This window comes from Egretta garzetta, unplaced genomic scaffold (genome assembly GCF_000687185.1).
Source record: "Egretta garzetta isolate BGI_Z169 unplaced genomic scaffold, ASM68718v1 scaffold291, whole genome shotgun sequence".
Classification (NCBI taxonomy): Eukaryota; Metazoa; Chordata; class Aves; order Pelecaniformes; family Ardeidae; genus Egretta; species Egretta garzetta.
Genome location: NW_009258783.1, coordinates 1569465 through 1586264, shown reverse-complemented (window position 1 = coordinate 1586264; position 16800 = coordinate 1569465). Strand labels below are relative to the sequence as shown.

At 38.6% G+C, this 16800-nt stretch overlaps 2 protein-coding genes across 2 annotated transcripts; both read right to left on the bottom strand.

The window, feature by feature from the left end:
- Nucleotides 1-6: 6 nt before the first annotated feature.
- LOC104135762 (SEC61 translocon subunit alpha 2) lies at nucleotides 7-4952 on the bottom strand (the record flags this gene model as incomplete). Its single annotated transcript, XM_035889181.1, has 6 exons — nucleotides 7-986; nucleotides 1700-1776; nucleotides 1924-2115; nucleotides 2333-2530; nucleotides 3596-3756; nucleotides 4745-4952. Coding segments are annotated over 6 exons (1023 nt in total), but the record flags the coding sequence as incomplete, so codon positions are not given.
- A 535-nt stretch (nucleotides 4953-5487) lies between these two features.
- On the bottom strand, nucleotides 5488-16439 carry LOC118451741 (protein transport protein Sec61 subunit alpha-like). Its single transcript, XM_035889180.1, has 6 exons — nucleotides 16400-16439; nucleotides 15668-15735; nucleotides 11128-11193; nucleotides 9167-9245; nucleotides 5711-5842; nucleotides 5488-5567 (listed from the first exon to the last, which is right to left on the bottom strand). The coding sequence occupies exons 1-6, from the start codon at nucleotides 16437-16439 to the stop codon at nucleotides 5488-5490; spliced, it is 465 nt and encodes a 154-aa protein (XP_035745073.1).
- Nucleotides 16440-16800: the final 361 nt, after the last annotated feature.

The window sequence follows — 16800 nt, the reverse complement described above, 5'->3', positions numbered from 1 at the left end:
TGCTCTAGGAACCAGGCCTTGCTCTTCAGACTCACAAAAGCGAAGTGGACGTGACGGTTCAGTGGCACAGGTTTCACAAGTACATGTTTAAACGGAACTATGGGGCCGGCTGGCTGGCGTGACGGCAGCTTGCCACGCTGTCCCGCAGGAGGCCCAGGGCAAGAAACCGCAGCGCCCCAGGCCCAGCGATGCAGCAAATCCACCCCAGACCCAGTTCACAGGTGAGATGAGTATCAGTCTCCTCCGGTAAAATATTTGCTTGTCCACCCTTAGAGCTAAGAGAAAGGTGCCTGGGTGGAGACACCGCAAAGGAATAAGGAGTGCCGAGTTCAGTGATGGGGAAATGCAAGTTACAAAAGTATAAAAAAGTGAACGTAAAATAGAGGCTACAAATAAATTTTGTCAAGAATACTGGCACCTGGCAATCTGAACTCAGATTTTATTTCTTCCTATTGAGGACAGGGAAATAAATGTAACATTTTAATGCTGTGTGCAAAAACATTTACCGGTATCAAACTGATACATTTTACCATCTCACTGTAGTGTTTGACCAGCAAGGTAGATGAATTGGTTTCCAGCATTACAGGCAACACTAGATAATACTTAAACAAGAGAATGTAAACTTTATTCTTAAGGCAGCTGGTACTAATGCTGCACACAGGCATTGCTCAGTGCCCATTACGGTAATGGGACATGTAGCACTTCAAAACAAGTAAAAAGAAAATAGCATTATTGGACTAAACGACGCATGTTGTCAAAATACTTTCCCTTTCACACAAACCATGAAATATTTGGACATCTAGAAAAATAATGCACCTACTCCTCCAACTTCAGCTTGTTCTTTTACAAATATTTCAAAATACTGATAAATAATAGTGACTGCAAGCAGAATGCCAGTGCCGGACCCAATGGCTCCTAGAAAGTCAGCCAGTACTGAAAGGGCACCAATGCACAAACCACCGAATGCAGCTGCTGTAGGGATATACCTGTACCAACAACAACAAAAAAAAAAAAGTATTCATAACCATGAATTTTCATCCAAGGATTCTAACACCACAACTACTACTGAACCAACCAACTAGAATATTGAGCAACAGCGTTTGGCATTGCCAACGTGACTGCCATGAGAGCTCTTACTGTCTCCTGTATTTGCACAAAGTAGAAACTAAAATAAATATTCACTGATAGGAGAGCTGTGTGAACGACCGGACACTGGCAAAGCTTTTCAATTCAAAGCGTAACAATTCTATATATGTGCATGCTATGTGACCTCCACAGGAGCAAGAATTAACTGCTTTGACTTAAAATATGTAGGGATAAATCTACCTTTCAATATAGATCTGCAGGCTTTGCAATACTGCATAAAATACCGCGTTTGTAGTGTCATCTTAATTCAGTAACAGTAAATTAAACACCTGTAAAAATCAAGGTATCTTCCTTTTACAAACATGGAAGGGTTTCAACCCAAATTTCCTCGTTATGCCACTTAAACAAAAGACACTACAAGTTAATCTCTTACCTATTGCTATAAACATCTTCTGCCTTACTAGGAAAGGCGACGGCTGAACGGGAAGAATCGTGACATTTGCAGTGGAAACGGGTCTCAGATTTTTCTGAGAACGTCTGCTCTAGTTGACACCTCCCCAGCATTCGCAACCACCCAGCACAGCAGCACCGCCGGAATTCCACCTTCCCTTACCTGTTCAGCTCGTGAACCATTGAGGTGTCCCTGTGGCCTCTCATCACCATTTGCTGTTCTTTCAGTTGCTTGGCAACCTGCAAAACCCACAATTTTATGAAACCGCTGGGGTGTTTCAGAGTCACCTGATACTTAGTCAAAGCAGTAACTGCTCAGTCAGTTCTAAATTAATTAGAGACAGCATTTGAAAACATTTAGGCAGGCACGTTTATCGGAACACCTACATCTTTTGCTGATGACCCAGACACCTCAATCCAAGTCTTTGAGAAGAACGCACAGGATCCCAACATAAATATTATATAAACTATTACATGGACAGGGTCCTCAAATATTGCACCCATGGATTCCGGAGGGGACAAGTAGTAGCACAGGCCACCGACAGGGTAAGAGCGAGCAGGGCCACCGCCACTGACGTCCTACGAGAGGGGAAGAAAAGGGCAATTAGCTATTTCTCACACATCTCTCACATTCCTGTCCTGTATTTACAGAGGAATTCCTATTCGATGTTTAAAACAGCTTTTACATACAAATGTTAAAAAGTAAGTCTTCCAGTTTTCTGCTGGTTAAATACGGGAGTTTCACAATGAAGTAATATAAAATTTTATGCAGTTACGAAAGTGGTAAAATACTTACTGCCCACTGTCCTAGTAAGTTCACCAAGAAGTTGCCACTAAAACGAACAGACAGCATCTGGGAAATAACGTAGAGGTTCGAAACTAAGGCAGACTGCAGAATGATGGGAATGTTGGAGGTATAGAAGAGCTTGATGGGATAGCTACTGTACTGTCCACGATACCGTGCAGACTTGATAGGTAAATCAACACGAAACCCCTGCGGGAAAGAACACAAACGCACCAAGGTTATTTCCAGGACAGGCGGTACTCCTGGCATGCCTGGAAGCTACTCCTCACCCCAGAGCTCTTGCTAGATAAACAAGGAGCACAAGGTCCGAGGCGGTAAAACCCAAAGGCTTTCTGCTACAGCCTGGATTACAAATTTTAAGGATTTGCAAGTGTTACTGCTTGGTTGCATTATGTTCTTTTCACATAAACACCATTTCTCATCTGCTAAATGATATTCCTCTAAAATACATTTTATAGAGTAGGGTTTGATAAAAGCCTTTAACGGCTTTTAACTTAACTAGCCACCTAACAGCAGATTTTTGTGTAGTAAGCCCAGCCTTCTGTTTTCTGTGGCAGGCTCCTATCTGAGCAGACCCAAGAAAAAACACATGGATTTGCCAACCGGGTAATTCATTTTTTTGTCAGCACTCTGACTCAACAGCTTAAGAAAAAAAAAAAAAACAAAAAACACCACAAACAAAAAACCCCCCCCACACGTTTTAGCGACACATGCCCACACACCCCGGATCTCCTTTACTGTCCATTTTAGTAAATACTTAAATTTAGAAAGAAATATTAGCTAAGTATTTCAAGAAAATAAGGGAAAAAACAGTAAACTGGGCATTAATTACACAGCTGTTTTCTAGAACAAATCTGTATCGTGCACACCCCAGAGCAGCAAGGTTCGTTAGCTCTGTCCAAAGGTATTCTTTTAAGTCAGCTATGAATATCCAGTATATTATTTGTGTGATGCAACCACTGCAGTTCCAGAGTCCAGTTTTAGTAAAAATATTCTCATAGTGTATATGGCATTTAATGGAATGTGAGATTACATCACCGTCTGAGTACGAGTACATCTGGCTATAAAATTTAACACCTGTACTGTTACTGAAATAAAAATACTGAACTAAAAAGAGTTCCTTACTCAAAGCTAAGACACCTCAGTTACTCTAGTTTAAACTTTTGCATTTTTTCCCCATGACTGCAGTGTCTAGTGTCCATGCTTTTCCACCTAGGCAGCTGCAGAGCTACTATGAGGAATTTCACGTTTTACCTGAAAATATATGACTACAGCAAATACAAATACTGTAGCAATCAGATTCATGAGATTGGGCAAATTCTGTCGGTAAAAAGCCTCCCGCAAAGCCCGGACTTTGTCAGTTCGTGTTGCCAGAAGATGAAATAATGCAATCACAGCACCCTCAAACTCTGTTCCTGCAAGAAGCAAAAGAAGTAAAAGAAATTTTAATCTGTAAATTAAAAACATTTTTAAAAATACTATCCTTCTTTTGGAAACTTTAAGAATGATACAAGTAAGATCAGATACAATAGGACATAAATCCTGTTACAACAAATAAAGCACAATATAGGATTCTGTTTTAGCTTATAGAATGTAGAATCTACCAAAACTTTATTCTTGGTTCAAAAAAAAAAAAAAAAAAAAAAAAAAAAAAAAAGAACCACAACCAAAAACCAAATCGCACACTTGAAAGAATACTCTTTTTCTTTCTTTTCTGGGGGCAAGAGGATGATTGGAAGGAAGAAGTAATAAATGAGGAGAAAAATAGTTTTAGAAAAGCAGTAATAAAATGCAATAGACAGAACTACTAAAAATCGGGTGAAAATGAAAGCAAATTAAAAGCAAGGGTCAGGATTTCAAGTGTCTGCATTAAACTAGTTAACTTCCTGATGCAAACAGGCTGTATCTTAACGTGGTATTTCCAGGATCTTAGGAGAACGAACTGAGGAATGAAGTGGCTGAGGAATGAAGAGATGGTAGCCTCTGCAGAATCAAACCAGCCTAAAGTAACTTGGAGGCGCCAACAATAAAAGTATCCTATAACCACCACCAACAGTTGGATCATAAACAGCTCCTCTGAACATACAGAATTGCTTATCTTCTCTATTTCTATCAATTAAATGATGCTAAAACAAGACTATTTCGATTTGGAAATCCAAAAATCTTCAGTCAAGGGGCTTCAAGTCACATTTTATCTACTGGAATTCAAATCAGCAAAGGCAAACTTGTAGCTTATTAATCTTGAGTCAGACATTTTCATCTTCAGTGTTAGAAAACTGATCTTAGAAGTTAATCATCACACATTAAAACATTTTTTAATATCCATCTGACAAACACCTCAGAGTTTATGTATTGTACACATCCACAGAAACACGTTGTGACTAATTGTGATTGCACACGTACCTCTACCGGTGTTGATGGTAGTGGGACTAAACGCCTTCCAGACAATGGTTTCACAGATATTGGTAGCAATAAACAGGGAAATACCAGACCCCAAGCCATAACCTTTCTGTAGCAGCTCATCTAACAGCAACACAATCAAACCAGCAACAAACAGCTGTGGGAAAAGAAACAAAACAGAGCAGAAACAAGAGTAAATCAAGTCAAGAATTACATATTAATTCCCTGCTTCAGTATTTTCATCATGTTAGAGAGCAACCATTAAGTTTTTCACCTGAATATCTTTCATGCAGTATTTTTGCCCTCTCACGTACAAATGCCTGCGCATCTCACCTGGCAATGATCTCAGTGACTTTTCAACACTGACACTAACGAACAGACTACTCAGTAAGCAATTTTTTCAAAAAAGTGTTTAAATTTGTGCATTTACTGCTTTGCTCTACAGGATAATGTCTCAAAGCTGCATCGGTGCCATTTAGTGAGAAGTCCTGCACGGTACTGAACAGCAGCTACTGCTTTCAAAGTCTACCAATTCCCATATTGTGAAGCAAACAGCCATTCCTATCTGAATCATTTTTGATATTAACTATCCCAACTTTCTCCTCCTTTATGGAATGTTTAGAATTTCTCATATATAGACAGACAGATACAAAGGAAGATGCTTTATAGCATTAAAAATAAATAAATGGCAACCAGGCATAGAAAGATTTTCTCCTTCCAGCTATGCTGTATCTAACCAGTCTCAGTTACACACGAAATAGCTGATTACACATTCCAGTCATAACATACACAATGGCTTGCCCAATGGTAATAATCATCCCAAATACTAAAACAAGAGAGAAAACAAATCCTTTAAAAAAATCTGCTGAAATCACCTACCAAAGAAATCTCACATCTAGCATCACTTAGGCAGGCTGCTTTTCCAAGAATAAAAATAGGCTTATTAATTTTAATTGGAGCAGTGCTTACGTTTCTGAGCTCCATTGAACAAGGCTCTGTCTTTTGGAGTATCACCGACTTCAATGATCTTTGCTCCAGCTAGCAGCTGCATGATCAAACCAGATGTCACAATGGGTGAGATACCTAATTCCATCAAAGTACCTAAACAGGAAGAAAAATTAATACAATTGCCATTCAAGCATCTCTCCTAAAGAATTATACTCTGAGGCTATTAGATCTGTTCAAAGGTTTCTGACCGATAAGGAACATTTTTCGTAATGCTTCAAACATGTACATCCCAGCACAGGTATAATCAAAACAGAGACCATAATCTCCTCACAAAAGGAAGCTGCTGTGCAAAAATCTCTAATTCTGAAGGCAGCATGAGGAATATGCGTAGCTTTTCACTTCAAGTATTTTTGTGAAACCATGCTAACACTACAGGTCAATGCACACCGAAGCTCAGCTTTTTGGTGTATCATACTGAGGAACCTTTCACTGGAAAGCACCTTGTCCCTGGTTGTTCACTCTCTCGGTGCTTCAACTGTTACATTTTCCAAAAGTTTAATTTTGAAGACCACAAGAATGATGCTGCAGAACCACAGTGGCTGAGAACGCCACTCTTGGAATCACTGACTCTAGTTAAGAGCACAGAAGTTTAGGATTAAACTAGTTCTTAACAACACAAACACATGGCTGTACTCTGCCAAATTCACCTACCGGCGCAATGTCACCGAGGTGTCATCTTCCAACTGTATACAACTTGAACTCGGGCGGTATCACTTCAGATCACACTACTGTTGCAGTGTATAGGTGTATGTTCCAGCAGACCTGCCCGGTTTGCCCTCCCAACCACTTCACCTGGTGTCATAAAAACTGGGGCACTGCTCACTTTGCTTGCATCCGCAGACTGATGCACCTGCCACTCCAGAACTACCACCTGATGCTCTGACTTAGAAATATTCTCAGCAAGTTCAAGTACTGATATGTGCTTGAGTTATGTTATAACGTGGCATGGGAGCAGAACCGAATGTACACAAAGCAATTGAACTCAGAAAAATAGCCCCCCTCTTGCCTGTACAATATACTCTCCCATCTCAAATCAGAAACATTCTTCCACAACATCTTTTTGGAGCAACAGCATTAGAAAGAGATTGCTTTTTGAAATTTAATTTGTCCTTCAGCTAATACCAGAAAATGTACTCCTATCTGAAGATGCCAAAAGCGTAAAAAAACTAAATGTTGAAAATTTGGATGAAAACTAAGAAACTAGGACTACCAAGTGATAAAACTTTCCACATTTCCCAAGCTGGAACCTTAAAGAAAATAAGTTTGGATAAGGACACATTTCACAAGTTTAATATTGAATTCAGCCAGATTAAATTACTTCATAGCCATCTTTTACATGGTCACACACGGGACATAAACAATTCACTTTTTTTCTGATGTTAAGTCATAATATCCACCAGGGAGATTCAAAAGAGAATCAGCTTACATTTCTTTTCAATTCTGTACATTGAAGTGTAACTCTGCTCTCACGTGTAGTACAGTGGTGTTCCATTATAAAATTACAAAGAAAATTATCAATTAAAAACTATTTAGACACTGCAGACTTGTAAAGTCTCAGCAAGAACCAGCAACAGGAGAAGCATGGCCTGTAAGGTCACGTGGAAGATGAAAGAAATAGAAAAGAGTATATCCACAGCTGATCAGCCCAGAAGCTTGCCTGTCCTCACACCCCACCACTGAAAGGGGCCCCTGCTCTGGGGGAAGCATCATTCTGCATTTCCCTTTTCCCATACATCAGTCATTTATTCAGAAACTGACAACTTCCGACAGTAATTTATTCAGAAACTTGAAGTTACATGTGCTGCTTAATAATACCATTGGCTGCCCCTTCCCTCTCACAGGATAAGGAAAAAGTGACTATCCATTTCCTATCCACTTTTTTTCCAGAGATGAAGACTTAAAAGACATTTGGGATATGCTGTTTCATGGCAAAGAATACTCATTTTTTAGGATATCTTTCTATAGATTCCAGAGTGGTTTTTTTAGCTCCACTGTATCTTTTGTGGCACGACAGATTAGAACTGCATGCAATATTCAATTTGTGGCATCTTACAGATTTGTACAAACATTTCTGCTGATCTTTTCAACCAGTTCTTAAGCCATTAGCTCTTTCCTTTTATCCCGGAATAGCATTTAATAAGTAATCTGAATTAAACAAAGAGTTTTTGAACACCTCACCTCTTGCCTAAAGCCTTCTTTTCATTTTTGCCTAACTATCAGAGTCCTCATTTCAGTTCTTATTTTTAAAAATTTTAAGCATCGTTACACAATTTTATTTATTTATTTATTTTAGTGTTTTCCCTGCTACAAAAATGTAAAATGCGAAAGCACTGAAGTCATTATTACAGTGTGGTTCTTTCATACTTGCATCCTACAGTCTACACACTGTTCAGTACTACGTTAAATGTCATGTCATCTCTCATGGAAATCTCTACTTCTCTGACAGCAAGAAAATTAGGATGTAAAAAACTTTAGTCTTTACCTCACATCCTCCAATGACATCTAGTCAGTTGACTTAGGCGTAAATTAACTTTCCCACTCGGGCTTTTTGTTGCCTTTACAGTCTCTCTAGTCTTTTCTTGGCCACTGTTACCATGCTGTCTGGGTAGTGGATAGCATATTTAGCACACTGTCATACGCTGCTAGTGAGAGACAGAATTTTTACATGCACATTCTGCAGTAGAGTTTGAAACAGCTAACTTATTTACCTTAATTTATTATCTTCACTAGTGTGACAAAATTTGTCACTCCTAAATAATTTGTACCTTCACATTAGAGGGCTTCACTGATTTTCTTACTTCCTTACTTCTTACTTCATGATACAGATGAGGTCAGTGTCCTCATTTAGAGTCATGCATGCCAGGTCACCCACCTTAAGTTTTAGACTTCTAGCATTAGTTTAAGTCTTCTTATACATCTGGTTGGGATCCACTTGACTATTCTAAAATGAGTTAGTTTGGCTTTGCTAAACTATAAGCCCAATCATCTCTGCCCTTAGTTTTCCCACCTATAAAATTACTCACCCGTAATGTTGCCAAAATATTATTAGGCATAACTGACTTGCATAAGGTATTTTTCTAGTCGACACTCTCATACCACACGCTAGTGCTGTTCATAAGTGGTAGAGCAAAAGATTCCCTGTCCCATATATTAATCAGAAAGAGACCGCTCTACAGTTCAAAACAGAATCATCCCGAAACTTGAGAATCAAGATTAATCTTGTCTGCCCATCAAAGGAAACCCCATTCCTATGATGACATTCTCCTCAAGTATCATTGAATTTTAATTACAGCTGTGTTAAGAACTTTACAAAGCGTTTCAACATGACATCCGGGCTGTATGAAATTCAACAGCCAACCGTTTCTCCCCTGGTCTGTTTATACTGCTACAAAACAGAGAAAGGAATAATCTACTAACCTCTGTTTGACGCAAGAATGACTCGCATCCAATAGAACGGATCTGCAGAATCCGATGACATGATTCCAAACAAAGGTATCTGTCAAAGAGCACAGCGGTATTAAGCAGATACAAAAAGAAAGCTTGCATTAATCCAGAAAGCTTAACGCACAATGATTCAACTGTTATACTGTTTAATATAATTTATTCCAGCTTTTTTTTTTTAAATTAAACCAGAGCATACAGTAACGGATATACTGACTCCATCTATTTTAATTCTCCAACTGGGGTATGACTCAGAGGACTAAACTATGTAAACTAAGACCCTCCTACAGGAAAAAGCAGAAACCCCTGGAAAGAAGAGTCAGTGCATGTAAACCAGATTACTGAAGTTGAAGATGTAAATGCCTGCAAATGTGGTTCTGGAGTACTATAGCCCCCCAAAAGAACAGAAAAAGCATAAAATAAATAGGGTAGCCATGACAATCATTGATAGAGTGGGAAAAAAATATTAGGTTATATTCCATTACTTATTTCACCAAATTTTTTCAGCAATTTTCAGTTAAAAAAAGAAAACTGTAGCAAAACATCTTTGAGAAGACAGAAGAAAGCAGATTTGTTGGGTTTTTTTTTTAATAGTCCTAAACAGAATTTCTTTTCAGTACAAATTAAAAGATACAGCATAAACTACAATGTAAGTATCTTCCTCCAGCAAGTTTAACTATTCAAATTCTACAGCTGGAAATACGTTTTAAAACATCCTGCACGGAACCGTCAAAGTTAGCCAAGTGTGTACAAAACCTCCAATGTTCTATATGTCAACACCAAGGGATTTTGAGCTCTTTAAAACTCTTCTTAATCACAAAAGCAGTAGACAAGGAATCCAGGCAATCTTACAGATTAAGTCCTGAAAACTCTAGTCTGCACCATCTGATTTCCTATTCAACTACTATAACCTTTTGTATAGATTGAAAAACCTTACTTACACATATATCCAGCAGCTAGGAAACACAGATAAACTACATGTTCTTCTAGCTCTAGTATCATTCCCGCTTCCTCCTTCCAAAAAACCCAGGTAGGTACCAGAGCTGGGGTTTTTTAGCCTTTCAACAGAGTTGTTCAGAGTTGTAAACAGAATTATGAAACTACTACTCCAGAGTCTGGAATGGGTAAGTTAATAAATAGAACCTAAAAAGCTGGATTCTGAAAACGTACACTTCATTTCAAATGTTGTAAGACGTCTAAAAGTTCTAAAAAGTATCTATCAAGTAATACATTAATTCTCATGTTCTGCAATATCTAAGTATTCTTTAAAAAAAAAAAACACAACACTATCTGTTTACAACCCAGGTAGATGTTCTAGGAACTCCTGCAGCTGTGAGTAATAAAGATCAAGTAAATGTTTACAAAGACTTGTGTTTTGGAGGGGTTTTAGCTAACATCTTTGCCAGTATAATCACAATAAGACAAGTTCTAAATGTCAACTTAAACACCTCAGAAAAACATTTATCTGCAATCTTTACAACTTGTCAGCTTGTTCAAGAGAAATCAGGTAAAACCAGTCACTTTGTTTTACTTTCAAACTTGTTACTGCTAAAGTTTAAATTTACCTATGAACAGAGGGTAAAGAATGCATAATATGCTCAGTTTGTTTAGACTACTGAATGAATGAATAAATTAGCTGGGCTGTTTCTCCTGCAGCCAGTATCATCATTTGATAGGACCTTTCACATAAGAAGGAAAAACATCACGTATTTTAGACTAAACAGAAAGCATCAGTTTCTGAAAACATATACAACCAATAAAAAAAAACTGTTTCAGAGAATCAGGTTTCTTTAACTGAACTTTAAATACTTAATCGTAAAAATACATAACTTAATCTGGTAGGTCAACATGAAACACAAAGTCCTCATACTTTTAGCATTCTGTTTTCAATATACAGAACACACATTTTCTGAAATACAGAAAACATCAATACCTACCTGGCAGCATACTAAGAAAATGAAGAGCGTGATAGCCGTCCATAGTACCTTCTCTCTGAACTGGATCTACAGAACAGATTGTAGAGATTAACGTGTTCATTGTATGTAGCATTTTCACTGTACGCTCACATTAGTACTCAATGCTGTATCATTCAGAATTAAATGCGAAGATATTGAAATAGAAGGCATCATTTCTCATTAGAATTTATTTTTAATATGATTTCAGGTTTTACAGAGATAGAGTCATGGGCTTCTGTGTAGTCAAAGAAAATTTATATGGGATTTGGCAGACAGCATAGCTGGCATTCAGTCAGTAAAAGGTATTCTAATGTAGTGGGTATTTACAGAAAAGCAACAGTATGGCTAAAAACATGGACATACCAGAACAAACAGAAAAGATTAATGCAAAAAAATTATCTTCAGTGATTAGTACTCTAGGCTTCAACAGATTGGAGGCACTGTTTTGTAAGGCTGGAAGTTATTAAACTAAAGCACTATAAAGCTTTTAAAGAGATTTAACTGCTGTGAAGACAAGTGATAAAAACCAGAAGAACCATGAGTTTTGGACAGCAACTCAAAATATTTAGAATTAAGTTCTTCAAAGGGTGTTAGAGGAAGCTTAAATTCACCATTATGTTCATGGACATAGACCACAAAATAATTTTTAAAGATTTTTTTTTTCCGTCCAAAATATTTTTATCAATGTAGGTTATGTATTACTTTGAGAAGAATGTCAGAGCAATGATCATTAGTCACGAATACGTTGAAGAGAATCTCAGGGCCACAACATTTGAGGCAACTGTAACTAGTGCCAGGTGCAAGAAGAGAAGAATCACAAGATTTAAGCTTGAACCAGAGGATTACTCAAAGCATGAGATAGAAAGAAATGCACTTGAAGAGACAAGAGAGTGCTAAGATGCAGCGTTATGTTCAAGTTCCCACCTCTCCTCCATGGACTGTAAACATTAGGGTAAGTGTTCATTGTAGGCAAGAGTACAGCAGCTACTAAAACGTGACATGAACTAACATGCAAGACAGACACGGCAGAAATGCTAGCTTTCTGCCTCCGACCACTGAAACTGCCTGTAGAGAAGTAACAAGAAAAAGGATTAGTGCCTGGTTTTATAGGTACTGAACACCCACAAATGAGAAACTACAAACCAACACAGCAGCACTGCTTCTCAAGCAGAATAAAACCCAGTAGTCTACATCTCTGTAAGTAAAATCATGCACTTACTTAGAAGCAAAATAATCCCAGTAATTTAATTTATTTACTGATACTGCCTCACTCTTAAAAGAGGCCAGATGCTAAAAATACTTACAGTACAAAGTTTAAAAAATAGTGACAGCGGCAAATAAATCCAAACAGTATCTACTGGTAGACTTCATGCAGTGCCGACCCACTTTACCAAGTGCTGTTTGAATTCTACAATTCCAATTTTAAGTACAGACTTCTAAAAAGAAAAACGCTTAAGCAAATTATCTCTGCAGCCCAACAGCTAACCTTAGCTTTTGAGGCATCAGCCAAGCTCTACTACTCTGGCTCTCTCTGTAGCTGCCGTGAATATGAGCCTTAGAGAAATTCTGCACCCCCCAAATCGCAGTTGTTCACAAGGAAAACAGTCTCTGTGATTCAAAAAGACACAAAAAGGAGGCATCCAAATCCATATGCCAGGAACAGCAAAATATAGATGAAAATATTCCAGCCACAAATGATAACAAACACAGGGACAGTACACTTCATCATCTGATCAGACTCAGCTGGGCATTTTATTCCTTTGACATTTTTCTTAAAACTTGCAAAAACAAAGGGACTCTTCTTGGAGTTCTGAACAGCGTCTTCTACTTAGAAAAATCTGTGCATATAAGGGAAACATGAGCCAATACTACTAACTACAAAAAGCAGCAATTGCTTCTATTAATCACGTTGGCCAAAACACAAAAGCAACACCCTCGAGTGTCAGAAAAAGCTCACTTCCCTCATCAACAATAATAGCAAAACGGTTCAGTGAGAGCCCAACTGAATCAAAACTTCATCTTCACTTAACAATCAAGTTAAGAGAAAATAGATACAAATTTAGAGAAAATAGATTTCTTTTTCTATTTTGTTACCTTCATTTCTTGTCCTGGCCTTAACCAACCCACTAAAACCATCACTAACAATGTCTGCCGGTGACAGCTTGCAAGAAAACAACAAATAGCAAAGAATTACAGTTACATAGAATGACCCAGGCCACTTGACAGACAAGCAAGGAACGTAACTTAAAATGGTCAAAGGGCTCTTCAGTCTAGGAAAGATGTTCCAAATTATATTTTCACTTCAAATTTGTACAAAGCTGGCAACTGGCAGTCATTGCCTAGACAGCGACCTAGATAGTAATAAAGACAAAGTGACCCAAATAGCAAGGACGGGAATCTCGGCACCCCTCTGGGCATCCTTCATGGGCTGATGGAGGACATGGGCAGATGAAGCCCCTCTTCCTCTCTGGCAAATAGAAAAGGAAGAGGGGAAAAAAAAAAAAAGAAAAAAAAAACACACAGATGGAGAAAAATCACAACCGTCGATGAACTTTACAGAAACAACAGTATCTGTAGATTTGTCTTAGCTTCCTCTTTCCATCCCCTTCACTAGACAAAAATAGGATGGATGTAACCAACTGATCACAGATATGCCATAAATCAGCATGAGAAGATTGCACTTCACTGCTGCAGATGGGTACCTTCCACCCAGACCTGGTGCATCCAAATCTTAGCATAGAGTCTGGCTCTGGAAATTCCTGCTCGGAAGATGCCTTTGTCTGACCCAATTAATTTGTTTGGAAACCTGTCCCAAGAGGGAAAGATACTGGAAAGGAACAAGGAAAGACAGATGGAGCAAAGAGACAGGGAATAAATCCCAATCTTTTTAAAAATCAATTCCAGAGGGGAATAATCAGCAGTTTTTACCCTATCTTCTCCATGCAATCTAGCAGGCTCAGCTACGGTTACTGGCACAAACTTCTCTCCATCCAGTCCTAACCTTCAGGAAGTTCTCATCAACAAGAGAGATTCTCTCAGATGGCATCATGTTCCCAGCTATGCATTTCCTTTTAACAATTAAAAAAAAAATCAACATTTCGCTCTTAAGGAATTTTCATGCCAGTAATGACAATGAATATTAGGTAAATTTGTTACTCTAATTAGAACCTTTGTCACCTGGGTGATATGGGCTTGCTTGAGTTTTGGAAGTAAAAAATGCGGGGCGGGGAGAGGGTGTTCTTTGTTTTGGCAAGGCAGGTCTGTCTCTGATCTGTAGAAATTAACTAATTTTAATCTAGAAAATGTGCCGAGAACAGGGAGGAGTTTCTAGGGATAGAGGAATAGCGGATCAGCTGTAAATGAACTCAGTTCATTCATTTCAGAACAAAGAAAAGCGTCACATCCAGCAGGTGAACAGGCAGCAATTACCTGAACCGTATCACAGAACACTTTCCCACTTCATCAAAGCAAATCACAGCTATGGGAGTAGAAAATATGTTGTGGGAAAAGAAGAACCAAATTTGTGGTTCCTGAATTACAGGGCAAGCCTTTTCAAAATAATGAGCCAGCTCAAAGCCCAGAGTTGTGACCAGTACTCAAAGCCAACAGTGGTATTCACAGGTGTCCTGCTTTCAGCTGGGATAGAGTTAATTTTTTTCCTAGTAGCTGGCAGAGTGCTGTGTTCTGGATATAGTATGAGCATAATGTTGGTAACACCCTGATGGTTTAGTTGTTGCTAAGCACTGCTTACGCTGGTCGAGGACTTTTTCAGCTTCCCATGCTCTGCCAGGGGCACAAGAAGCTGGGAAAGGGCACAGCCAGGACAACTGACCCCAACTGGCCAAAGGGCTATTCTATACGATGTCATGCCCAGTATATAAACTGGGGGGAGTTGGGTGAGGAGCAGTGATCGCTGCTCAGGACTGGTGGGGCTTTGGTTGGCAGGTCGTGAATGGCTGTATCACTTGTTTTTTTCACGGGTTTTGCTTCTCTCTCTCTTGTTGTCTTCCTTTTCATTACAATTTTTAAAAATTATTGTAATTATTTGATTTAAATTATTAAACTGTTCTTATCTCAACCCATGAGTTTTCTTACTTTTGCTCTTCCAATTCTCTCCCCCATCCCACTGCGACAGGGAAGGTGAGCGAGCGGCTGTGTGGTGCTGAGTTGCTGGCTGGGGCTGAATCATGACAACAGGGAAAAACACTCTTTAAAAACTCTGTTCTAGTGTATTAAATTAGATCCAATCGTATGGAGCTGAAACTAAATAAACTTAGTCTACAGGTGAGGCTATTTTTTAAAAATTAGTTAGCATAATTAGCAAGGGGAACAACTTATCAGAAGGCTGTTGAGAATTCATCACCATGGTAACCTTTTACCCTAACATAGATTCCCCCTCCTCCAAAGAATATGTCCTACTTTAGGGCCCACTGTCTGCATTTATACTGGAGTGTGGACTTGAGTATCACAATATTCTCCCATCTTTGAGCCAATAAAAGTAAGAACATAACGGGGCACTCACTTTTCTTTCCGGCTTCTGGATTTCAGGTAACACTGCACAGAATGGCTTAATAACTTCTAAAAATTTTACTGTTCCAGAAAAACAAACACACACAAAAGAGACAAAAACGTATTAATGAACCTTTATGAATTTATAAAACTTCATACAAATTTATTTAATTTCTAGGGGAAAAAAACAAAGTGTAACATTTTATTATTTAATTATTTCATCTACATACACTCTAATTCAGTGTCTGAAAACTAACGCCCTCTTCTTAAAACCGTTGAAAAGAGGGCAAAAACGTGGAAGAGAATTCTTGTTCTAAGCAGATTTGACTCACCCTTTTTTCTATGGCTGGAATAATTTTAGATGAGAAGCAGCAGTATATATATATAATCACCAGAAGTGAACTAAATTGTATTCCATCTAAAAATAAATGACCTAGTATCAGTCTGTGCTAGTTAAACACAGAAGCAAAGGATACTGACATCAAAAAAGTATCCACATAGAGATAAGTATCTTGTGTTTTACAGAAGTATTTGGTTGAGAAAATAATTCAATTGCTAAAATGCGTTTAGAAAACGTATTTTAAATTACTGCAGCAGTTATTCTGATCAAAACTTTGGGGGATTTTATTTTAACTTTCAATATATCTCTCTTCACAGTTTCTCCTTTAAAAACACAGAAAAGCTCAACAGTTTGTGCTCTTTTCCTGGCAAAAAATAAATTTAAAAAAAAAAAAAATCAAAGCACATGTGCTTGGTGAGGACTTTGTCCTCCAAAACTCGCACATCATTCCCAGCCTGAACACATTCGGATAGCCATAGAAAACAATCATCAGTAACTCTTCAAACAAAACGCGTTTGTAACACTGCAAGACAAGTTAAGCAACTTTTTGGGTCGAAATGCCACGTTTAGTTTTACGCTTCGCTGTGGCATATTTCTCCTTTATTTATTCCAAGCTCTCAGAAGATGCGTCCTGCTCCAGAGAAGGCGGCACGGCTCCCACGTTAAAATATTAAGGGCTGGGGGGGGGGGGGGGACACGACGACACGGACACGGGGGACGGAAATAATAATAATAAGCCAGCACAAATCGGCGACAAGCGCTCACTCGCCTCACCCTCCGCCCGGCAGCGAGGAAGCCTGCTCGGG